At 38.6% G+C, this 26,990-nt stretch overlaps 1 protein-coding gene across 4 annotated transcripts; it reads right to left on the bottom strand.

The window, feature by feature from the left end:
- Window positions 1–6,166: 6,166 nt before the first annotated feature.
- Window positions 6,167–15,774, bottom strand: LOC311097447 (NHS-like protein 2). 4 transcript variants are annotated; one of them, XM_084137115.1, is made up of 4 exons: window positions 15,618–15,774; window positions 10,840–12,636; window positions 8,889–9,030; window positions 6,167–6,888 (listed from the first exon to the last, which is right to left on the bottom strand). In XM_084137115.1, the coding sequence occupies exons 2-4, from the start codon at window positions 12,557–12,559 to the stop codon at window positions 6,621–6,623; spliced, it is 2,130 nt and encodes a 709-aa protein (XP_083993241.1). In that variant the 5' UTR covers window positions 12,560–12,636; window positions 15,618–15,774; the 3' UTR covers window positions 6,167–6,620. The 4 variants fall into 4 exon arrangements, with proteins under 4 accessions (XP_083993241.1, XP_083993243.1, XP_083993244.1 ...); XM_084137117.1 differs by having other exon boundaries at window positions 8,889–9,027; XM_084137118.1 differs by having other exon boundaries at window positions 8,889–9,027; window positions 15,537–15,647.
- Window positions 15,775–26,990: the final 11,216 nt, after the last annotated feature.

Below are 26,990 nucleotides of genomic sequence, written 5' to 3'. Positions count from 1 at the left end.
ACAAGCCAATCATTTACCAAAGAATAAATGTGATGAATTTATGTATGTGATGAAGATGATCCCTCACTGTAATACGCCTCAAAAATATTAATCAAAAGTATGAAACTACTTTTGCACCACTGTTAAAGAGACCTGAATTATGTAATTTCTGGTAAATTATGTCTCATATTAGGTGGAGCCTAAATTATTAACGGCGGAGAATGGTTGGTGTGACGGGGTTCAAACTTTATAGTCTTTTTTTTTTTTTTTTTACATTCTCTTTATTACATTTTCTACATTGGCACAAAGAAAAACTCCAATATAATTAATTTTGCAGATACAGTGTGCAGTAATATTCTTACATATTGATAGATTTTGTATTTTCAGTCATCAGATTCATTTACATTGTGACTTAGATTTAATCAACTGAAAACAGTGTCTGTGTGAACCAAATGGCCCACAGTCATATGGCCCATACAGACAAATGGCCCATAGAAACTGATGGGTGTGAAACCACATTGCTCAGTGTAGAATGCAGTATAGATCGATCTCCTGTGGGAGGTCCTAACCGTTTTCCTTTGTTTGTAGCCCTTTTGTCTTCATGTATAAAGTTCTGTCTTAGACACAGAACTTTGGGTTAAGATTGTTGAAGGGTGACATGCTAACATCGCTGCTGAAGGACTGCTACACTACAAACCTTCAATAAATTCTTCTCCCCACAAGAACTCTGGTCAAGCTTACTTATTTTATGTATTGGAGAAATCTAATACATTGGCGAGCCACCCAAACGACTGCTCGGCCAAATACACCAAAATCTAACAGTATGTAAACAATTTATATTTTAACACAGGTAATGATATAGGGAAGAAAGAAAGAAAAAAAAGGGTGGGGGGGGGGGGGGGGGGTAGGAAGTAGTAGTAGTAGTGGGGTTAAAATAATTAATCAAAGGTTTCCATACTACATAAAAATGATCAGTCTTCTTTTTTAAAGGGTAACTCTCGCCAAAATGCAACCTAGGGTCTTCTTGTTAATCTACTTGAGGCAAACTTTCGTTTAAAAGCATAATAAGAATGGGAACGCCACTTTTAAGTTTGACCGTATTTTCATTTTAGGTTAAAATGCCTTGTGAATGGGAGTGAATGGGGCACGACTATGATAGCATCAAAAATGGCTATTTTTAAAACGGCTCGACACAACATGAAACTGTGCTGGAAGTATCACCAGGGGCTCTACACATGAACTCCAGCATTGAGAACATTGTTTGTGGACACAGAGTTTACTAAAAAGAAAGATTTTGAACAAAAATATTTTCTAAGTACAAATTAGAAATTTGTGATTCTAATTTCTAATTTCTAATAGAATTCTAATTCTAATTCAAATTTTATGATAAAATGTATTTAAATGCAATAATTAATTTTATTCATTAAAATGGGCAAATAATTGTGAAAAGCTTTTAAAGTGCCCCTATTATGCTATTTTAAAGGGTCTTAATTTTGTTTTGGAGTCTCCAGGTTTACATGCATCAAGGGTAAAAAAACCTGTTTAATTTTCTCATAATATACATTGCACATCACCACATTTTTCAGTGATTCAAAGGACTTGTCGGATGAATACTCTGCTCTGATTGGTCAGATGACCCAGTCTGTTCTGATTGGGCTACTCTGCTCTGATTGGTCAGATGACCCCATCTGTTGTGATTGGTCTACTCTGTTCTGATTGGTCAGATGACTCCGTCTGTTGTTACTGGTCTACTCTGCTCTGACTGGTCAGACGGCCCAGTCTGTTGTTACTGGTCTACTCTGCTCTGATTGGTCAGATGACTCAGTCTGTTGTGATTGGTCTACTCTGTTCTGATTGGTCAGATGACTCAGTCTGTTGTTACTGGTCTACTCTGCTCTGATTGGTCAGATGGCCCAGTCTGTTGTTACTGGTCTACTCTGTTCTGATTGGTCAGATGACTCAGTCTGTTGTGATTGGTCTACTCTGCTCTGACTGGTCAGACGGCCCAGTCTGTTGTGATTGGTCTACTCTGCTCTGATTGGTCAGATGGCCCAGTCTGTTGTGATTGGTCTACTCTGCTCTGATTAGTCAGACGGCCCAGTCTGTTGTGATTGGTCTACTCTGCTCTGATTGGTCAGATGGCCCAGTCTGTTGTGATTGGTCTACTCTGCTCTGACTGGTCAGACGACCCAGTCTGTTGTGATTGGTCTACTCTGTTCTGATTGGTCAGATGACTCAGTCTGTTGTTACTGGTCTACTCTGCTCTGATTGGTCAGATGACTCAAGTCTGGTGTGACTGGTCTACTCTGCTCTGATTGGTCAGACGGTCCAGTCTGTTTTGATTGGTCTACCGCTTACAGTGCCTGTCAGAATCTAAATGGCCATTTCACAACTGAACTTCAGCTCCAGAGGCTTCCTCAGTCCTCAGTGATTGTACATTTTACCATATCAATCTGAGTGCGAGTCCGATGATGAAACATTGGAAGAGCTAGTTATTCAACCCGAACCTTCATTGCAAGGATGACTTAAGCAGGACATTTCTCAGTGATACGCTACTCAGTTTGAGGAACATTATGAGATGTAGCAACCGTAACTCCTCACCATCAGCATTAACAGGAGTATGTCCATCAACAAACCCATGTGTATATTTCTAATTTATTGCGGTGCACGGATAACGCACATAGCCGAGCACTAACGTGAATGACTGATGTAACAAACATTTGTTAAACAAATCTTTCAGTAAGACAGTAATAACAGGGTTCCCACACCTTGCTTAACTTCAAATTCAAGGACCTTTCAAGGACTTTCCAGGTCCAATACCCTCAAATTCAAGGACTTAATGTACCTCATGCGGGAAACACTTAACGTAAATGCGCTTAACTAGTGTAAATCAAGCAAGCTAGTATGCATAGGCCGTGAAGCGTTGGCGAAATAACACATTAGGGGACCGGAGTGAATATGGAATTTTTTCCAGAAAACTTATTGCACAAAATAAATTCAAGCACTTTCAAGGACTTGTCTCTATGTATGTTTATTTGCAAAAACTTTCCAGGGCCTTGAAAACATTTTTTCAGATTCACAAACTTTCAAGGATTTCAAGGACCCGTGGGAACCCTGTAATAACTTGAGTTAGCCGGTTAGCTGGTAGCAATATATAAAACAAGCTATGCATTTGAACACTAGCTTATCAGCCCCTGGCCCCGCATTCACAAACACGCTTCCCGACGTTATGTTCTCAGTCACGATTCTCCTGTCTGATTTTAGTGCTTCTACACCGGTTCACGCCTCTCCTCTCTCCGCTGAACGCCAGCGATTACTAATCAGGGTTGCCAGATTGGGCGGTTTTGCAATCTATTTTGCGGGCAAAAATGGGTTTGGGCGGGTGGATAAAAATTGGGCTGGTTTCGGATCAGGGCTGAGTTTCCCGATAACGTTGTCTCTTAGCGCGCTACGAAGACTCTTAAGGTATAACTTAACTGAAGGTATACCATTTCTAGGCGTGTTCCCTTAGAAACACGCCTATACCTTAGAAAGCTGCTTAAGATATACCTTCTTACGTGCGGCGTTACTGGGTGCTGTCCGTGGCGATGGTGCTGAATTGGTTGATATCGATGGTTCGAGAATCAATTATTCACTCGTGCAGGGGCTGTTTATGTGAGAAAGCGGTGTTCTTTATAAAATAAGCACTTCATAAATAGTTGAAATTGCATTTATTAGGACTCATGGGATATTATAAAAAATAACCCAAACTATAATAGCCTATAATAGCCTTGCCTACATATTTTAAAATTGTATCATATATTGCTGCCATAATAACCATTTCAATTATTTATGTGCTTTCTTCTCTTTCCTATTTTTGTTCGCGGAGATGGAGCTGTTGTAAATACGTCGTATGGTGCTCGGCAGTGATCAAAAAGGATTTAAACAGTGGATTTTGAATCTCTTCTTGTAAACTCCGAGATGTGGATTCAGACGCAATTAAATTAACGTACGACCTGTTTGTCAAAAAACAGTAGGTACTAATTTGGCCAGGGATTTTTACGCGGGTTGGGTGAGAAAAAACACTGATATTATGGATTGGACGCACTAAAATAACCGACTTACTGTACGAGCCCATGAGAAACAATATTAGCGTCCGAATAGACTAACTGACAGTAGCCTATGCTTTCACTGGCATTTAAAAGCGCTCTTTAATTAAAATAAATGTATACAATTTTATATATAATTAAAATTCGATTAACAATCATGTAATGACAATTTTATTCTTTGCATGAAAACACTTGAATTAGCCTAACTGAACACTGTCTGGGTGTATTAAAACTTCAGAATTATATTCATATAGCCCTGCAACAGTGATAAGGTAAAGCTAAGAGTGGTCCAGACCAACCTTCCGAACGTATGACTTACAGAAGGTATACTTAACTAAGAACGTTTCGGGAAACACGTAACGATATAGGCTACAGCTTAAGGTGTAACTTAAGAACGACGTAGCGTTAAGTTACTACGTCGTTCTTAAGTGCGGGAAACCCAGCCCAGTTCGGCGGGTTTTTATTGCCGAAACACCGGCACTTCAGATCCTTCTTCCTGCGACCCAGTGTTCAGCAGGCAGCAGTCTCACTCACTCACTCTCACACACACACACACACACACACACACACATTACGTGAGAATGCTTTGACGCGTTTCCACAGCTCATGATGTCTAAGGGAACGTCTGCCAATTCCACCAACTGCGTTAAACGTAGCCTATCATTTGTAGCCTATTATTTAAAATTAGTTTTAACATTTAAAAACAGACGTTTTCAAATTCCAAAGCTTGTAGAAGTTTCCTATTGGCAATACTGACTTATAGGCTACAGCTTTCCTGGTAGCCTTGAGTAAATTAACTTGTCTCAGAAAATGATTCATAAAACACATCAGTTGAGCCTATGTTTACTTTCTTCACTGACACAGACGAAAATTAAAAGACTATCAGTCAAAGTTCAGCTTTAGGAGGGGAAGAAATAGGGCAGGATAAGGAGACTGAGAGAAAAAGAAAGATGAAGATGAGAGCAGGTATTGACAATCTAATGATTTAAATTGATAAATTTCTTATCATTTTTTTTTGGCCTTCGAAAGCCCTAAAGTGCACATATGTAGGTCAGAGAAATCCAAATTTTCTCGGGTGAACATGCCCCCGAACCCCCCTAACTACCACACATTTGAGTCCGTTTTGGACTTCCCATTTTTATGTTTAAATTTACATTGTGAAAAACAAAGTTGTGTTCCATATTGTGGTGTGATACTTGGTGCCACAGTGACACTCTTGTCCCAAAAAGTATTGCTATACCACAATACTCAATTTGTAGTCCCACGGTGAGTCATTTTCCCCTGTTGCACCTACACAAAATTTGAGGGTTCCCCCACTTGCCAAATCCCACTTTAACCACTGTCAATAATTAGTCATACTTACAGGTTGTGATGAATGGAACCTTATTGTAAAGTGTTACAAAGATCATTCTGTATCGCTTCTCTAGAGAGTGGGTAGTCTTAGTTGTACATTCAACTGTACATCACATCACCGTCTTACTTATATTGAGGATAAGTAGCCTACAGCATTTTACGTCATCTTCATGAAAACACCATCTTTTTTTCAGCATGGGTGTCAAACAGATACAAGTCACAACATAATTTTGAGTTAAAATCGAATTGATTGCTTTCAACTTTATAATGCAATATCAAATGCATGGATGCTATATATTATCATTCTTTTGGTAAACTTACCAAAGTTGTGGAGAAAGTTGAGGAATGCATAAACTGCATTGCCTCCCCATAATGCAGAAAATATAAGATGTACAGTACGATATAAGATGCTATAAGAGTTGGTTCTTGTTTTTATTTTTTTACAAATGAAGGAAAAGAATGAAGTGCTGAAACAAGCCCTCATCTCTCAACAAAGTCAGACTGTAGTGTGTGTGTGTGTGCAGATTTATGTCTATGCAACCTGAAGATTATATTAATTCCTTATTATGACAGCTCTCCCTCACACATCCAATGTCTAATGGTTCTTTGAAATGAAGAGACATGATAGACACTCCTGTTTGAGACATAAGCTTAAATTATATGTAAACATTTTAAGCACAATTTAAATGCATCCAAAAAGTGAATAGAGAATGTTCTAAATCTAAGAAACACAAAAATAAGCATGGTTTACTTCTGAAAAGCAATTTAATATACTGAACATGTGCATATCTACAGCAGAACATTTTAAAACAGTCATTGATATAATCTGCTTCGTTATGGAAGGCAGGAAGCCCAAACACAACAAATTATTTATGTATTTATATTCAGTAACTTTATGACAAGAACTGCAATATTATATCTCATAGATAGCATCTCAACTCTTAAAACATTTATATTTACATTAACACATAAAGATATATTTGAATTTACACACTATTGTGTTATCATTCAATACAATGAAAAACCAATACATGTTTCAGGAAGATATGATTTGAATGTCTTAATGTTCTGCTTCGGATCCAAAAGCATATTTACGAGCTCGTTTTTTTTAATACTTTGATATTGTTTCGGAAACTTTGACATGGCATTGTGGTGAAAAAACTGGTGTGGATGTAAAACATAGGGGCGAAAAAATAGACTTTATGGACCGTGTGACTGTACATAGCTATTTTTGCAATGTTTGATGTTTTCTGCAATGGTAACGGAGGGCTTGGAGCTTCTGAGGAGCTCTGTAGCTGAGATTCGTTCACTGCAACCAGCCTTGGCACTTCTCGTCCTCCTCAGAAAAGCCATGAAGTTGTCATTTTGAGAGCTGATCTTGGACGCCCCGCTGCCGAGTGTCTGAGCGCCAGGGTCACCTTGTTTATTTTCAAAGGAGTCTTTACGACCCAGGAGCTTTCTTTTAGACCTGCAAAATGGGAAAACGATATAAAAGAGAGCGGAACGCTTAAGCCAACGTCAAAACAAGACTGGAGCTGTACTGGGAACTAGAGTATTTTGTAGCAGCACTCATTAACCTGTGAGTAGGGTTGGGAATCGGATACTTGAGGTCAGGAATTAAAATTTAGATTCCTCTTATCGATTCCTTTGTGTGCATTTTAATATAACTTTAAACCATTCAAACACAAGAAGACACATGTGCTGTTTTCTGTGCTGCTCACACATCTAAAACGACGTGCGCACAGAAAGCCGCATCAGAGCGTGTCCATTATTTTTCAATGTAAACGGACACTGGACGGATGTCTTTAACCGTTACGCTCACGTCTCGTGGCTTTTGCAGCATCTCGCACATGACACGCAGTCTATCGAAGCTCATGGTCTAAAAGCGCACTGCGCAAGTGCACTTAGGGCGTGTCTGAATCCACTTTTGCTAGTTTAATGACGGGAAAATGGTCGGTGCTCCCGGCGCATGGTCTAAAAGGGTCGTCCCTATTCTCTTAATGAGTAATGGGTGTGTTTTGTCTCTATTCTCTTAATGAGTAATGGGTGTGTTTTGGGCGTAACGTGCAATAAACTAATCAGAGTCTCATCTCCCATTCCCTTTAAAAGCCAGTTGCGCTCGGGCCATGGCGGATTCGCTATTTGCAAGCGGAAAAACTGAACGCTTCTCTAGTGAAGAAAAGGATCTGCTCGTGCACGGGGTTAAAGACCATCTACGGGACAAGCCGGATTCCACCATATCTTTATACACAATATTAATCTTTTACATTGTAATCCTTTTTATTTTTAATATTTGGCATGTTTGTGTGCTGCTGTGCGTCCCTGTGTGTGTAATAAGCAGAGTGTATGTGTGTTGTGGACCCGCCTATAAGCGCTTATTACTAATACGCCCTTTAAATAACAAAAAAATACTGCTTCATTGACTTTAAACCAGGTTTCAGTTGGTCAATGGCGCAGTCTATTTCAGTTCCTCAAAATAGCAATGCGTCAACTATGCGCCTGACCACACACCTCGTTTTCAGACCAGCACAAATGGGTGCAAATGCATTTGCTATTTAAACAACGTGGCGCAGGACATGAAAATCATAACTGCGTCGGGCTTAAACTAGCAAAAAACTAGCCGGGTGTATGATAGGGCCCTAAAAATGCAGCGCTCAAGTTAAAATAAGTTCAACTTTTTAAAAAATGCATCTCTAGATCTTGCGTTTTTTTTCTTTCCACTGACCTGCGTCTTTCGTTTTTGACCGCAAAAACACGTTCTGCCCTCATTCGCTATACTGCGCAATACTGAACTGAGTTCTCTTCCACGTCTTTTTGCACTTGAACGGACAAATACACACAAAAATATGTCAAAATATCCTCGTAAACACAGGCGGTTATGTCTTAAGTGAACGTTAACGCATGTGTATCAGTGTATTGGATCCGTGCAGCTCTTAAAGTGACAGCAGCCTAATATTCCTGCTATAATAACACTAATCAAACAACAAAAGACAAAGAGAAAATGCACTCGCTGTTCTTGACTGAATAACTTTTGTAACTATATTTGTAATGTATATTTTATTCATAAACTGTAGTGTTATTTTACATTTGATTACAGTTTCTGTACCTGAAAATCTTAAAACACTTTATTTCAATTATATCTTTGTTCAGTTGTATTTATTTGTGCGATTGCTAATTTGTTTATTTGTTCATTATTGTTACTGAGTGTTTACTTGACTTTACTGTAATAATTCTTGAAATATAGTTAGGCTAGTTGTTTTTGTGATTGTATTTTTAAACCATTGGCAATAGTTCCTTGTGTAAGTGTTCTTTAGCCTGTTGATGTTTGTTCATATTATTCAGCTAAAATGACATGTTTTGCTTTAAGACTTAGAATAAATGTGAATTATATCTAATTAGGAATCGATAAGAATCGGAATCGATAATCAGAATCGCAATTGTCCAAATTTAAACGATACCCAACCCTACCTGTGAATTATGGTGAATAGATCCTCCGTTGTTTGAGATTTGGACTTGTAAAGAAATACATCATCTTCCTCTCCTACTAATTGTAAAGGTCCAAGGTCGGGCATTCGCTCCCTCTTCTCAACATCGTATGTTGGATGATCTGCTGACAAGATGAGACAGCAACTATTGATTATGGTACAGAACATGGCAGTTTCACTAACTGAAAGATAAAATTCAGTCCATTACACCGTGTCCTAACCAGAATCGATGCGATAAGATTCCAGTGACAAATAATTTGTCTGTCCACACCAGACGCGACACGATAAAAATCACAGCCAATCAGAAGAACGCGCGGGCGGCAAGCTCTCGGCACTCGCAACGAAATGGATAAGTACATAATCAAATTCATGAATATTACACCATTTTAACATATTAAAAATACATACTGAGTTACTCAAACAATAGTTGTCATAGAATACACATTAAAGGGGTCATGACATGGTTTTTGTTTTATTATGTTCCCTTTGGTGCAATTATAGTATTACTATAGTTTTTTGGACAAAAAACTTTTAAATGTTAGTGATTTATGACCTTTTCCCACCCTGTTTCTCATCCTCTGATTCAACCAGTCTGTTTTGGGGGTGTTTCCCCTTTAAGAGTTCAGTGTTAACGCCCACTGTTATGATTGGCTAACGTCATTGGCTAAAAGTAGTTTTAAGATGAAATACATTACTTACAGTTTGCGGCGTCGTTGTTGGCCCAGAATAGTCGGCACGGCCTGATCTTTAAGCAAAAGTTTTCTGGCAAAGCCAGCATCATACTGCGATTTGTTATCAAAACAGTCATCCTTGAAATGTAGAGAACACACGCTTAAATTAACACTGCCGTGACTGGGACGTCCACAAAAAATAAACCATCCATTTTTCCCTGACGTCTGGATCGTTCGGCAGCGTCTTCAAACATGTTGTTAGTCCACAGCCAGGAACAGCACATCTGCGTGGCATTAATAGACTGCAGTGCTTCATTGTGCAGTGAACACTGAACTGTTTCATCAACAGAAGGGTGTGTTTAGTGTGTTGTGTTAATTGTTTTGAGAGCAACTATTCATTTGAAGAAGTTTGACTGAGGAAAAACTAAATATCAGTAAGCGGTCTATTAAACTTTCTGATTCATGTAATTGTGTTTACAGTTGCTTGCTTTTTATTGTGTTAGGATATGTATTGTTTTAAATGTTCTGTGTTATTATGATTTATGTGATGCATGTGGCTATATTTTGAGCCCAAGACAAATGTCTAATCAGAGTGATTCTCAAAATTTTCAAAAAATAATAAAATAATTATGTATGCTATTTATTTATGTTAATTGTCCATTTTTAAAGACATTGTTCAAATTTTATTTTAGATTTAATCCTGCAATTTACAGGATTTGTTTGTTCTTTGTGCTTGTGCAAGATAGTTTCCAATGTGCCAGCATGAATTGGGATGAATGCGTTAACACGTAAATTGCGTGTAAATACGTGTTAACACGACAGTTTCACACGTTTTGGCCCTTTTGGCCTTCCATAATATGCAAACGACTGGTGCGTCACTTCGTACCGTGACGTCACTTCTCACCATGGATCCCCAACGAGCTGTAATTAGAGCTTGATTAAATAAATGCTTTGTTTATAATGGGGAGGACGTCTTAAGCTATGAAACTGGCAGGAAGTTTTAATGGTACAAAGACCTCTTATATACCAAAAGATCAAGGCAAATTTTGTTTCTCATGTCATGACCCCTTTAAATAAAGCACATAAACAGTACCTGAGATTAGCATACTTTCTGTTGTTGTTCCAGCCGTGACTTCGCAGAAATAGAAACCGTTTCTAAAATACAATCATCGCGCAAAAACTCTGATTAACATGGAAAAGATACCTTTTATCGCGCGGCGTCGCAGCACGTCTGGTTAGGACACGGTGTTATATTTCTCTTACCGGGTGCACTTGAGTGCTGTTGCTCAGTGACCAAAGGGTAAGTAGGAATGACGCCATATAAAGTAACATGGTATTGACTTGCAGAGGTCGGAGACTTTGGAGATTTTGGAGACTTGCAGAGGTTCGATGGCGACTGGGCTTCGTCTGGGCTCTTCAGAGCATCTGAGTTATGATAAAGCGAATTGTCCACAGCTGGAGTCTTTGCCAGAGGAGGCGGTGGGGCTCTTCTCTTCTTATGAAGTTGGTTACAATAGGTGGTTGTGTTGAAGGGGACCACGTTTGGATTCTTTGGCTCTAAAGCGCATGGGGGTGGTGGCACCCCTTCCAAAAAAAGATAATTTGCTTGTTCAGTGCTTTGTGAAGGTACAGTCACTGTTGGTTTTGTTTTGTTAATCATTGCGTAAATGTCTTCTGATCTCTTGCCGGCCGTTGCTGCATCAGAAGTCGCTCCAAAACGTGGCTGAACCACAGCATTGGGTGGCCATTTATTTCTCTGTGGCTTCGGAGCCACTGGTGGTTTGGCTTTTTGGTTGTTTGTAGGGCTTAGATTGTTCCCAGTCTCCTCCTCGATAATGTCAGATGTAGTTTCCGGTGCGTTCTCGAGATCAGTGCTGCTGACTGAGCGTAAACGCACACTGTTCAGATCCTCCTGGGTCACCACTGGCATTATCATCATGCTGTTACTCATCCTTTGCTTGGGTCTGGTGGCTTCAGTGCTGTCCGAGTAACGCCGATTCACTTTGGACGGAACTGAAGGCTCTGGATCCGGAGTGTGTTGTTGAAATTCAGGAAACTGAAGAGAAAGCCTCGCGTTACGGTGTCTGGTTCTCTGGCCTGGAAGAACACTGGAAGGCTTATGGCGCATCCTACAGGACAGGACCGACTGAGTCGGTGTTTCACACTGGCTGGCGTAGCCACTCGATGGAGAGTTGCGTTTTGAAGGCGAAGAGATCGAGGGCTGGGAAGAGTGTGACGACGACGGGGAAGTGTTTACATCAGCAATACATTCATTTATTGGAGTCGCCACGGAGGACTTGCACGGTTCGCTGGATCGAAGCTCATTTAATGCTCTGTGACCGGAGACTGATGTCTTCAACGCCATCGGCTTGCTAGGCGCTTCCGTTGGTTTCTTGCACTTGCCGACGTCTTGCTTCGAGGTTGGAATGAGATCCGGGAGTGTCTTGATGCTTTGGGAGTCTTTTCTAAGGTGAAGTCCCTGTGTTTTATGCTCCGACGCGAGCCTTTGGAGGGACACGGTTCGTACAGGTGGAGCTGGTTTTCTTTTGGGCTTCTTGAGGACGATGCTTCGGGATCTAGATCGAGGTACGGCATCGGGAAGTCGATCTCCTCTTCTCGTAGAGTTGCTGTCGCTGTCCTCCGAGCTGCTGCTGGGATATGAGAGCGCGTAGCTTTCGCATCGGCGTCTCGCCACGCCTGGGTTGGGATTGACAGAAGTGGAAAGTGACACGGAGCGTCTGTGGAGCTCTATGTTACTGGTTGGTCTACTCCTACGCTCTTTCCTCACACCTTCTTTATCTCGTCGTGAGTTTGCCGGTGATGCCTGGCTCAGATCCTCTGGATCCTGGAACTGTGGAGGCGGTTTGATCACGTCAGGTGCCATCAGAAAGGAGTTCACGCTATCATCCCACTCGGATGAAAAGGTGGAAACGTTTGGGCCGCACCAGCCCTGGGCAGAACAAAGCAGGGTTGTGTTTTCCATCTTGGATTTCAGTTCAGCACTTTCTGTCGCAGAGATATTCCATTGGCTCCTTCAAGCTATTCTTGGAAATGGGGAACCTGAATGGGGCGACAGAAAGAATAATTCATTTCAGGGCTGTGATGTTATAAAATAAAATGGTAACACTTTACAATAAGGTTCATTATTTAACATTAGTTAATGTGTTTGTATATCAGACAAATGGAAATGCCAGCACTATTCATATTAATGAATCACGGCATAAAAAAAAAAAAAAAGATGTGTCTCAATGGTCATAGATAAAGCAACCAATGGCTTATGGGTAATCCTCACCTTTATATGATGGTTTGAACATTTATTAAACATTAGTTAATGTATTAACTAACATGAACTAACTATGAGCAATACATTTGTCACTGTATTTGTTAATCTTTGTTAATGTCAGTTAATAAAAATAAAGCTGTTCATTGTTTGTTCATGTTAGTGCATTAACTAATGTTAACAAGATTTTAATAAAGTATTAGTAAATGTTGAAATTAACATTAAAAATTAATAAATGCTGTATAAGTGCAGTTCTTTATTAGTTCATGCTAACTAATGAAACCTTATTGTGAAGTGTTACCAATATAATAATCTTTCCCACTAAAAATATCACTGGGTGACATCACTGTCCAAATGCTTTAACAAAGCGGACTATAAAGTGTGGAAGGGAGAATCTGCCCATCTCGGTCTTTGTTTGGCACATGAGTGGGTGTTTGCCATGGCAACGGTTACCTGTTCATCCATATAGAGACTCCAGAGAAATCTCAACTGCATTTACACATTAATATTATTGCTCTCAGAAGCAATCACGAGTGGCGAAGGACAACAGAACGCCACGCAATATGAAAAGGTTGATTTATTGATGGAGTTACTGCACACCGAAGGTAGTACGTTTTCTGTATGATGCACACTGTAGGAGTTCACCACGTCATTCTCGGTAAGGACGGTTAATGCTCAGGTGAGGGTTACAGGCTTGACCAAAGTCATCAGAAACAGTCTGGCCTTTGTGGTTATCTTTTCTGAAAGTTGGTAATAAAAGAAAATCTGTGCCTTTGTCAGTCTTGGCAATAAAACAGGCATTTACAGCCAACAGAGTGATCTTCTGAATTATTAACCTTATATCTCCCATGTGCAGCCCCAACGTCTTCATTATTAACCCCTTAACTGCCTTTTTTCCCTATCACATAATTATCATACATTAGGGATCATTCGAAAGCCTCAGTATTCATCCCGTTAAAAGCACTTTGAAATCGGACACTACGTTACCATGGAAACAGAACTTAAATTCCTTTTATCGGGCCTCCCTCCTCCCTCTCTAGCGGGTGGTGTCACGTTTCATATTTACAAAATTTACTGCACTTGATTTTTATAATCAAATCTTCTTTCTAATCTTGGAAAAACATATCGTTGGAAAGGCCTGAGACTCAAGGTTCCATGTTTGGTGATTGTTTTGTGATAGAAGTGATATTGTGATAGAAATGTATTACTTTGTGACAGGAGAATGCAAAAAAATATTAAAAATTCAATAGAATGTGAGTGACACCGGTGGCTATTTTTGGTATAGCGCCTAAACAAAATCACATTTTTGTGATATCAAGTTCAAATTTGGAACGCAACTTTAGACGTACAGCTTTTATGGAAGCTTGTTTCCGCCACTGAGAAAAAAATGAAAAAGGTAATTGCGACTATCTCACAATTCTGGCTTTTTTCTTAGAATTGTGTGATATAAACTCGCAATTGCGTGTTATAAAGTCAGAATTGCGTGATTTAAAGTTGCGATTGCGCGTTGTTATAAAGTCCAATTCGGAGGCAATCGCGATTTTATATCAAGTCAGAATTGCAAGATCGCAACTGTGAGAGTAAAAAAGCCAGAAATGCAAGAAAAAGTCCGAAATATGAGCTAAAAAGTCGCAATTATCCTTTAAAATTGTTTTATTCCATGGCAAGCTTCCATAGATTTTATAACATTTTTAGATTAAAAAAATGTTTTCTAAAATACATAATGTGTATAAGATAAAAAATGTTTAGTACAGTACTAAAAACTGTGTGTGTGGGGGGGGGGGGGGGAGGGGTGACAGTTAAGGGGTTAATTTAATATTATTTAAGTGATGATGTCATGTTACACGTCATTGCTGGGAAAATAACAAAAACAGAATGATCGCCCAGAATATCTGCACTCTGCTTTCACTGGAATGACTCATGATTTATTCAAATTTTTTTTTTTTAAAAGGTACATTTATTCATGTAATTTATTCAAAGTGTCTCAGACAGCCAAACCCAAATACTGAATGCATCCATTATATAACCGAGTCAAGCCCAATGCTACTTACATTTCAAAACACATAATTATAGTAAAAATATGATTAAAAATATAAAATGTCTCGGATGCAGTATGTGTATAAGAGGACATTCAAATGCGATAAGAGGAAAAATTATGAAGAACACAGAGAAGATGGACTGAATGTAAAAAACGAAGCCTGAAAGAGACCTGTAGAGCGTCCCAAGCGTCAGGCCAACTAAATACTAGATGATACCAAATGTTAAAACCTGCTTTTCAATGGCTGGGATCTCAAACCTTAGACAACCTGTCGCTCTGTGCGGATAACAAGCAGCATCACTGACCGCCAGTGCTCCACATCAACATACTATTACCACAAGGATCCTTCAAATCAAACAAAACACTGAAGAACACACACATCTGGCTACTCACATGCTGTTGCATGTGCATTGTGACGTTGCTACTTACAACCAGAAAAATGTATGTTTATAACCATCCAGATGTGCATGACACAAGTTGCCATGTTGGAATACATCCGCAAAATAAAAATGCTAATGAAAAAACATGAATTTAGAGACTGTTACTGTCATTGCACGGCCAAAGTCAGAGGTCACTTCGCCAAAACACACAGTATTGCCGCAGAGGACGAGCATCATACGCAAAGGCATGAAATCGACCAACCTTTAAATGCAGTAAAGGACATTTCCCAGAGACCTGAGGACGATCAAACCCAACCGTCTCAAAACATGTTCTCCGTCTTACCTGTCATTCGCTCTGGAGACTGAGCCAGCCGTGCCTTCGGATGCTGTTCCCACTCTCTCTCTCTCTCTCTCTCTCTGGCTCAACGCATTCACATGCTGTTGCCATGACGATAGGAAGTGGGCTGCTTGCTTCCTCTCCGAGTTCAAGTTCGTTGAATGCTGCGTAGAGAGAGAGAGAGAGAGAGAGAGAGAGAGAGAGAGAGAGAGAGAGAGAGAGAGAGAGAGAGAGAGAGATTATATAAACACCAAATCCTCAGAGACACTGGAAAATTCACTGTGCTGCTTGTCAGAAACACCAGGATCCACATCGATGCTCATCTGAGGACAGTCACGCAGTGAAATATACACTAACACCCATTGCAACTCACTGTAATCTGTATTATGAACCCAGAAGATTGACATCGAGTAGCAGCTACGCCAATGCATTAGCAATTACTCTAATAATCAGATGCACTGACAACAACACCTCATAGAAACGGCGCTTTCATAATTGATATTAAGATAATGTTATGCAACATTAAGACCAAATGCTGTCGGAATCAACGCACTGGGTAAAACAGATGAAGATTCACTGTGCTGCTCGTCAGAAACACCAGGATCCACATCGATGCTCAGCTGAGGACAGTCACGCAGTGAAATATACACTAACACCCATTGCAACTCACTGTAATCTGTATTATGAACCCAGAAGATTGACATCAAATAGCAGCTATGCATATGCATTAGCAATTACTCTAATAATCAGATGCACTGACAACAACACCTAGAAACGGCGCTTTCATAATTGATATTAACAGTGTGCTTGTTACATATGTTACATGCACTTACCATAGTAATAACAGTAAATTGTGCATAATTACATGCAACCAACCCTCAACCAAATCCTAATCCTATAGTAAGTACATGTTGTTAATTAACATTACTCAGTGCTTACATGTATAATTACACCGTAACAATGACACCTTAAAATAAAGTGTGACCGAATAATGTTATGTAACATTAAGACCAAAAGCTGTTGTGATCAACGCACTGGATGAAACAGATGTCCTCACTGCAGCGAGGAGTGAAGAACACACACACATCTCTGCAGATCTGAAGTTTGTTCCACCCGTTTCAGGAAGACTGCGAAACACTGCCATTGTTCTGCATTTTCCACATTTCAGCAACAGAGGTGGTGTGAGTGCATGTTTGAAGAGGTGTGAAATATATAATCAGTCCGTATTACACAACTCCGTTGCATAACAAGTGCATTTGATCGTAAAAACGTAAAAAACTGATGTTCAGTGAAGCAATGCCTGATTTCGAGGTTAGACCGGGATGTTTTGGGTCAGATATGACCACTGTAATCATAGATGGCTTGATTTATATAAACATTCAAAGAGATTCAAGCAAACAATTCACATGCAAACTTGATGATGTGAACATGGATGTATAATCTTACAGCATTCATGTAAGTTATCTGATTGAAATGCAAGGTTAGTTGAGGACACTTGTGTGTCATAATGAAGCCGTAATGAAGGGAAAGACAACGTAATTTACTCATTATCTTCACCTGGAATGTTATAATGACAACGCAGTGTTCTTACAACAGGGTTTTGGTATATTTGCTGTTATATTGCTACATATAATTGTTGCAAATAAATTTGCATTTTATAATTAAGTTTTTAAAATATGCTTTATAAAAATAAAAATATTTTTAGTAACTAAACTGAATTTTATTAGGTTTAGTGACAACATGTTACAATGTTTACATGGTACAATTACTGGTAAGCTACGTTTTTTTACTATTGCTTGACACAAATTTCACGATTTCAATTAAATTAAATTCCTGTGATTTAATTTAATAATGACTTGGATAAATATTACGTACACAAGATAGTCATTAATTTTTCTCAAGAAAAAAAAAACTCACCTAATGCTGTAAACATACAGAGAGCCCTATCAGCTGGCAGTATTATTTAAGGTTAAAAATAACTCAAATTAAATATAATGCGTTTTTTATTATAATAACAACTTTAGTAAAAGTAAAATAAAATATGTCAAGTAAAAATATAATAAATACGTAATAGAGTACACATATTTAGCAAAATACTCTCTATAGCTTTTTTTTCTAGCCAACTAACGTTAACGTGCTACAGCTAGCCCATATCATTAACGTTAAATGGCTTTCCTGAGGTAAATGTTATGTGACATAATTGTTCTCCAGCTGTTTTATTGACCCCTTTCCGCGGATGAAAAACACTGATTGATTGATATCATGTATGAGGAATATATATTTCGGTAAGTTGTACTGTATCTTTCAACAGTGTTCGTGTTTATTTACTATTAGCTAGTAGAGATAATTAGTTCACCTGCCTAGGGATCTGTCAATCACATTTACAAGCGCCAAAACGGTATTTATTGTTTGAATTTTATTTCGTAATAAAATTGACAGAATCTGAGAGCTGAGATTTTTTTTTATATCATAAGTAACTCTGTCTAGTCTGTCTCGGTCTCCGTGTCCTCTTTGCTTCGCGATTTTTCTGTGCGTGATTTTTCTCACGGTGAATGCGTGAGAGTTGGCAGGACACTATATAAATTCGTTTCTTACACATGAAATGTAAACTTCATATGAAATGTATGACATAAATGTGTGTAATATATTAAACACAAAACAAAACATGAATTATTCTGTTTATACGTTACCTCGAACTCTCCCGCCATCTAGGTTTAAAATGAATCCAGGGGGATTCGTCACCCTGGGTCACATGACCATAAAAGATAAAATTACTCCCTTGAAGCTGATGGACTTGGAGGGCCCTTTTTTTTTTTTTTTTTTTTACTTCACTTTTTTTTTGCCACTTGCTATGTGATTGTGAACACAAAGAATCATGGACATGACTCGAGAAGGTTAAATGGTCCTGAAAAAAAAGTCACATGTTTGCTCCTCGCGGTCAAAAATGAGCGCATTGGAAATGAATGGGAAACGAATTTCCTCTAGTGGAAGCGTTTGGTACTGCAGCCGAACACACAACTTGTTTTGACTTTTAGTCCAGTCATTTTATGAAAAAAGGTTGAACAAATTGCAACAGAAGCAAATTCAACTTTTTTTGTATCCTCAATATGTCCTGAGTAAGGGAAAAAAAGCCCAGAAGAATCCCATTAGGGGAAAGTTTCGAAAAAGACCCAAATATAGTCTATTCATACGCCTATTCATTCTTTTTCTTACGTGAATAGGGTAGAAACTGAGTTGATTACTTACATCAAGACAAACAAATGTATTACAAGTTTTTTTAAATTGTTTGTTAACATGGACAAACTGATCTAATTACGTATGTGCTAATTTGCATAAATACCACAACAGATCTAAACATTGGGTCTAGCCAGGGGAAAATATCTTGTTGAATCTTGTTGGCACATAACAGTAAAATACTTAATGTTAAGGTCTGAATGGAACCCATTACGGCTACCCATGAGCATTAATACATAGAAGCAGGAAGAAGTACTTTAAACCAGTGGCGTAGGTTTGATTTTAAAATTGGTGGGGACGGGGACATCAATATAAATATATTTTAAGTTTTGATCAAAATTATTGCTAAGGATATATCAGTGTCACTGGATATTGGTAGGGACACGTCCCTAGCGCCCCTACTAAATTCTACGCCCCTGCTTTAAACCAGCCTTTATTAATTATTATTGCAGAGATGGGGTTTGGGGCTGGGTCCGTGGGACTGTTTCTGGGATTCACTTTTTATTTCGCCTACCTTTTGTCTTCTGCATTCTCCTTACCATTGTCTCCTGTTCTTCCCTCAGACTCGTCCCCCAGAGACACTTTTTACTGGTAACATCAGACATTTGGCATTATCAGGATCCACAAATATTCCCCCATTGCATTATTATACATTATATTCAACATTATATATAGGCTAGTAGATTAATGTCTGATACTAAAACTCTAAAAACGTGATTTTTTTTCTCACACAGTAATTTTTATTTTGGGTGAATTATACACTATACATTTTGTTGCGTTTTTGTATTGCGATATATTGTATTGCGATATATTGTTACACCCCTACATTTGAGTGTTTTTTTTAAAAGCTAGTCCAAAAGTATAATTTTTCAGTGTAAGACGAGACGATGCCTGCATTGGTCAGTGTGTGCTTTATAAAGGTGTCTCTCCAGATGCCTGACTGGAAGTGGCAGCACTTCATCCTAAGTAAAGTCCCGTGGAAGCCACAGTGTAATGCCTAGGTTTGTTTTGGGTTCATGTTTCATGTCAGTGATGTTTCTTGTCTTATCATGTGATTCCCTAGTCTTTTGTGTCATGTTGTCATTGGTTAATTGTCTAATCATGTTCACTGGTGTCTTGTTTAGTGATTAATCCATATAGTCCATGTGTGTATTATTTAAGCCCTCATGTTTGCCCTGCCTCTTTATTGTTTGTGTATCCACTGTGTGGTGAGTGTCAAGTCAAGTCAAATCAAGTCAAAGTTATACTTAGTCAAGTCTTGTTTTGTATCTTGATCGCGTTTGGATAAATAAACTTGCCTCCAGTGGTTACACACAGACACTGAATCCCCACACTGGACGCTCGACACAAACTGGTGTGTGTTTCCCATGCACTGCTGTAACTCACTGCTTCACTACTATAGTACGATGCATCATTGAAGAAATCTAGAAACTCTGCTTCTAACCACAGCTCGAGATCTGATAACTTTTACGCCAGAAATGTTTAATGACTGACAGTAATATCATCCAGTGATGCAAACTAACGTTTTTAATTGGAAATGTGCTATTATTTACATGATTCATGTAACGAGTGTGATTAGACGAGAATCATTTTGCGTTTTTAACATATTAGATATATGAATAAGAGTGAATGTGAACATATTTTTAAATAAAACATTTAGTTTAAAAACAACTAGCCTACAATAAACCTGGAACTTTTTTATTATTATTCTTTATTCCCTTAAATCACTTTTAATCTTTTAATTATTTAATTCATTTAATTAAAAAGACCAATAACCCAATAACCAAAAGAAAACAAATAAAGAAACGTTGGTCCCCCAATGTTCAAGACACACGGCCTTGCCTTAAAGATATATTTCGACCTGATTTAACCCATGAAATTATTTTGTTGGTATAAATTAATGTATACAGGTTGGTTTAGTGATGTTTTAATATTTTTAACTTGAATAAAACCAGTTACTTTAGATGTTACCATTTTGTTCAGTGTATGATAATGCATGAATTCACAGTAAATAAATTCCGGTAATATTTTATTTTTATGATCTACTAACTACAGTATAAGTAACTTTGCAACTACATGCCAACTTATTCTACTAACCCGAACCCTACCAGTCTACATATAATGTCTAAAGTGGACTATCGAAATAAAGTGCAAGCTAAATTCCTCCAATGTTGTCAATGTTTTGCATGTTTTCTTGCAGCAGTTCAGTGCTTCACAGTCCACCCTCTTATCATTGTTCTTATAACTGTCACCAAACCCACAACTGAAGCACGAGACACTCCCTTCAAATAGAGGAAGCACATTTGCTCAAGCGGACAGTGACGGGAAACGGGTTTCTAGATTGCTTAAACATTGGGTTGAGGTCAATGCGAATGTCAAGAAAGCACCTGAGAGGATTTGAAACCACACAAGTGTGAAATAAGGACAACACCCAACAACAACTTCTCCTTGGGCGTTTGTTATTATTACTTAATTTAATTTTTAATTCGAAATGAGTTTATTTATCTTTGACTGTATAATACATGAATTATTTTTGCCAATTGAAAATTTTCAGTTAAAGAGATAAAGAGTACACAGTGAAAGAGACATTTTGAAGAGTAAAAAACATTGAAATAAACATTTAAAGTCTCCCTGTGGTGAAAATCATGTTTTAATGTTGTTTATATGTCTATGTGGTGTTTTTAATATGCTTTAAGACAAACCATGTGTAAATTCATAAGTCGACACCATTGCCGAGTATTTTCTCCTTAAAACTGCAGTGAACCAAAGACAGTCTCAAAAACACGCTTTGAAATCGACGTGTGATCGTCAACGAGTGGATCTCTGAGCTGAGTGAGTGAGTAAGTGGAGGCGGGGCTCATTTGCATATTCATAGAACCACGGATACTAAATGAGGCAAGGGTGTCGAGTTACATTCAAGCTATTTTAAGACATGAAGAAAACATGACTTTGACTCACAATAGACATACAGCTGACATTTCATCAAAATCAGTCAATGTATGCAGAAATTATAACACACTTCCTGTTTTCTGGGGCAGATCTAGAAAATTATTTATAGGGTGGCATGAGGATTATGAAGGGTGGCAACACCAAAGCAAGCGCTCATGCAAACTTTTTGTGAATTTATGGCCTGACATACAGATTCATGTTCATGAATATATGAAACAGTTGCATTACCACAAAGTCATCATCTATACTGTTTAAAAATAAATAAATAACAACATATCAATATCCAGTGCATCAACAGATTGTAAATGTCTCTGAGCTTCTATCTTTACACTGTTAAAATTTTAGTGTGAAATTACAGTATATTCCAGGTTAATAATTGCATTACTTCCACAGTAAGACTTCTCTTTTGCACTCTCAGAAATTTATTGTAAAATCTATAGTACCTTACTGAAGTTTTTACAATTGTACTGTAAAAAAGCTTGGTTTTACTGCGAGTTTAACACAAAAAATTACTGTTAACAAACAATATCATAGTGTATTTCTACAGTGCATGTACTATGAAGGTACCCAGCATGCAATGCGGCATGAATAGATTATGCTGTAGAGTTTTTATCTGTGCTGCTGATCTTGTTTTTGGTTCACTTGGTTTGTTTTGTTTGGTTTATTTTGTAATATTCAGAGTTTATCATCTTCTTTTCCTTTTTTTTGAGTGCCACCATAGTTGTTTTGTAGTATTGATGTCTGTGCATCATTAGGTGATGCTTATAAGAAACAAAGTCTTGTAAGATGATGTGACACTGTAACGACTGAGACAAATCAGACACAAGGATTTGTTATATTTAACAAATAATCTTTAAAACTCACTCTCGGATCTATAGTCCCACCCCCCAACTAGGGCAAGAACCATGATGCCATTAGATAAGATGGTTTTGTTGCTGTTAAAAATGTGGTCATGTGGTCAAGACTGAGGCCATAGGAAAGACCTACAACGTCTTCTTTAAAAAAATTAAGACGAACTGATCTATAAATGAACATGCATCCAAGGACATGTGTGTGATAACTTTGTCTTGTAGACTGTATCTTGCATTTGTATTTATTTCATGCATGCTTTATGAGAGAACTACTAGTTAATGTAACCCCACCTAATGCCGCCTCAGCGTCCTCGTTACAATTGTGTCTTCTATCGAATTAATCCTCATTTAATGACTTACACTTTAGTGTACATCGCTTTTTATAGAATGCAGTGTGTGTTTGCTATATCTATCCGAGTATAAATGGACACAAACGGCAAGGCTCATGTCTAATCACACTGGAGACAGAAGGCGCGTTTCCATTACAGATTTGCGCAAAACTTTAGCGATTTTTTTTTTCTTCTAAATGTCGACAAAAAAACTATTGCGAAATGACGGCGTTTCCATTAACCGATGTTATGCGACTAAAACTACATTTTTTTCCTCTCGCAATAAGTAAAATCATTCCAAAAACAATGGCAACGGACGTTGGTAGGATTATGTACTATATCCCAGCCACTGCACTAGCCATTATTATTAATCGAAGGAGACGTATGTGTGTTTTCCAATCATTAATGGCAAGGAACGACCCTTATTATATTTGAAAGCGGCACATATGAGGTGTTTCTGGGTGTTTCTCCCTCATATCTGCTTCGAGGTCTTGATTGTGGCATTTATTTGAGGTTTAGAATCCATTATTTCTGTAATTATTTTGTCTTTTATGAATTTAATAAAGAACTCTGTCTTGTATTCTGTCCAAACACACCACGTCATCTACATCAGGTGACCTGTAAATGCGCAAAAACTGTTTCCATTGCAGTTTTGCGAAATATTTCTTTTTCGAATTGCCGGAAAAACCACCTCATGCGAGCGTAAAAACTTTTTTGCAATAAATGGGAGTTTTTGCGAAATTGACGTATTTCCATTGGGCATATTTTCAATTCGCAGTTTCAATTTGCGCAATTTGAAGGGTAATGGAAACGCGGCTAGAGTCATAAATCCTCCCAACAGAGGAATTTCCCGCTTGGAAATTCCACCTTTCTTATTGGTCGAGCCAACCCGGAGGGGTGGGACCTTTCTCAGGCTTTAAATTGTCTCTACACAAGCCCTTCTCTCTCTTGGCCTTCTCGGTACGTTCAGGTTGCTGTCCTGCATGGCACCAGGCCACAGGGCATCAGGCCTCGACCCACAACCGGCCATGTGTTCATCCAGGAGAGAGAGGACTCTCTCAACCACAACAGAATCAAGGACAACATCAGGAGTTTGGTACAATTTCTTTATTCAATGCAGAAGAAGTCAATCGCAACTCCAACCATCAACTCTTCTTACTTCCTCCCATCTCCTGGTTGCTCTGCGTGGCCTCTCTGGCCCAGGGCCATGTGCTCATGGAGAGGAGAAAACCTTCAACCATGCAAGTTCATCACCATTTCTTCATTCAATGCCGAAGAAATTGATTGAGACTCATGGGACCATCAAAATCCTTCTTCAGGAACTTCACGAAATGCTTTCACTGCAAAGGCCATGCATGTATACATTTAATGAGGTGCTCTGAATATAATAAGCTGATGGTTCTTTTCATAGTTAAATGGATCTTTTCCATTTCCTGCTTCCGGTTTCATTCTGTCACTTACCATTTTACCCATGTATGTGTGATTGTATGTATGTTGTGTGTTTAGATTAGTTATGTTTGTGATTTAGTTAATAAAACTTGTGCACAATACGTATTTAGTTCTGATTCTCTGCTTGCAACAAAGTTTATTTTACGATTTAGATTTTGCCTACAGGCTCTTAGTAGGACTGTACAGTAAGAAAGATGTTTCCCTCCCCCGGAAATGAACATTTCTTAGAATTAATAAACAATTAATACTTAACACTGAGTGTTCACGGGACGAACAGGTTGACTGATTGTAAAATAAATTTTACTACATTAAATTAATTCTATTAATTGATCCAAATATTAATAATTAATTACTACAAGTTATGATTCATTATTAATATTTATTTTGAGCTAATTTGCTACAACACCTTTCAAAGATGAATCTCAGCTGTTGCCTCACTATTGTGAAAGATACATCTACAAACAGTTATGAATTTGAAATAAGATATTGGTAAATCTTCATGCTGAAATAACGCTAAAATGAAAGTAAAAAAATAGACAGCAGAATGAATCCAGCTGAGTACATCCCACAATTCAACATGTTAAGTAAAAACACATGTTTGTCTTTTAGACACTGAGTTTTTTTCATGATCTAATTTCAATCATGACAGCTCTCAGAATAGTTTTGGCATTTAATTGAATATGGCAATGTTAATTTAGTCTTGGCGTACTAGATCTGCTGCCCTGCTGCAGATTCACAGACTGTGAGCATGAAAGATCTGCTGCTGCTGCATCAATAGGCAGTCATCAATCCTGACAGACATCAATCCTGGCAGACATCAATCCTGACAGTCATTAATCCCGACAATCATCAATCCTGACAGACATCAATCCTGGCAGACATCAATCCTGACAGTCATTAATCCCGACAATCATCAATCCTGACAGACATCAATCCTGGCAGACATCAATCCTGACAGTCATTAATCCTGACAATCATCAATCCCGACATCCATCAATCCTGACAGACATCAATCCTGACATACATCAATCCTGACAGACATCAATCCCGACATACATCAATCCTGACAGTCATTAATCCCGACAATCATCAATCCTGACAGACACCAATCCCGACATACATCAATTCTGACAGACATCAATCCCGACATACATCAATCCTGACAGACATCAATCCTGACAGACATCAATCCCGACAATCATCAATCCTGACAGACACCAATCCCGACATACATCAATCCTGACAGTCATCAATCCTGACAGATATCAATCCTGACAGTCATTAATCCCGACTATCATCAATCCTGACAGTCATTAATCCCGACATACATCAATCCTGACAGTCATTAATCCCGACAATCATCAATCCTGACAGACACCAATCCCGACATACATCAGTCCTGACAGATATCAATCCTGACAGTCATTAATCCCGACAATCATCAATCCTGACAGTCATCAATCCTGACAGACATCAATCCTGACAGACATCAATTCTGACAGTCATCAATCCTGACAGACATCAATCCTGACAGACATCAATCCTGACAGTCATCAATCCCGACAGTCATCATCCTGACAAAAAACAAACAAAAAAAAATATATTTTTAAAAATAATAGAATAGAATAGAAGAGAAAGTGTTATTATTACTGGATCAATTGCTGTCGAAAAAGAAGCGTCTTCAGCCATTTCTTGAAAGTGGCTATGGACTCAGCCACTCTGGTTGAGTTAGGCAGATCATTCCTCCAGCAGGGAACAGTCATGGTGAAGGTCCGAGAAAGAGATTTTGTGCCTCTTTGAGATGGCACCACAATACGTCGTTCGCTTGCAGAGCACAAGTTTCTGGATGGCACATAAGTCTGAAGTAATGAGTTTAAGTAAAAGTTCTGTAGGCAAATGTCAGTGACTTGAATTTGATGCGAGCGGCAATTGGCAACCAGTGCAATTGTGTGAGGAGAGGAGTGACATGTGCTCTCGTTGGCTCGTTAAAGACCACTCTGGCTGCAGCATTCTGGATCAGTTGCAGAGGTTTGACCGTGCAAGCTGGAAGACCAGCCAGGAGAGCATTACAATAGTCCAGTCTGGATAGAACTAGCGCTTGGACAAGGAGTTGTGTGGCCTGCTCTGATAGGAAGGGCCTGATCCTCCTTATGTTGTACAAGGCAAATCTACATGACCGGGCAGTTCTAGCAATGTGGTCTGTGAAGTTCAACTGATCATCAATTACCACTCTAGCAGTGATAGGAAAAGCCATGTTTCTCAATCACAGACATCAATCCTTACAGTCATCGATCCTTACAGACATCAATCCTTACAGACATCAATCCTGTCAGACATCAATCCTGACAGACATCAATCCTTACAGACATCAATCCTTACAGACATCAAAGAAACAAAACAAGAGGTATGATGATTTCCTGGGTATATTTTCTCTCATGATGCCAAGGTGTTAATATGTGCTTATTAGGGTGTTATAATGTAAGTGGTTTTGGTGGTTTGGGTGTTTGTTTCCTGTTCAAAGTCAAAAGCCAGCCCCCAAATCTCTCTATATATCTAGTTTAGTCATG

Source organism: Abramis brama (genome assembly GCF_963993115.1).
Source record: "Abramis brama genome assembly, chromosome: 15".
Lineage (NCBI taxonomy): Eukaryota > Metazoa > Chordata > Actinopteri > Cypriniformes > Leuciscidae > Abramis > Abramis brama.
Note: the sequence above shows the minus strand (reverse complement) of the source record. Positions and strands in the feature narration are given on the sequence as shown.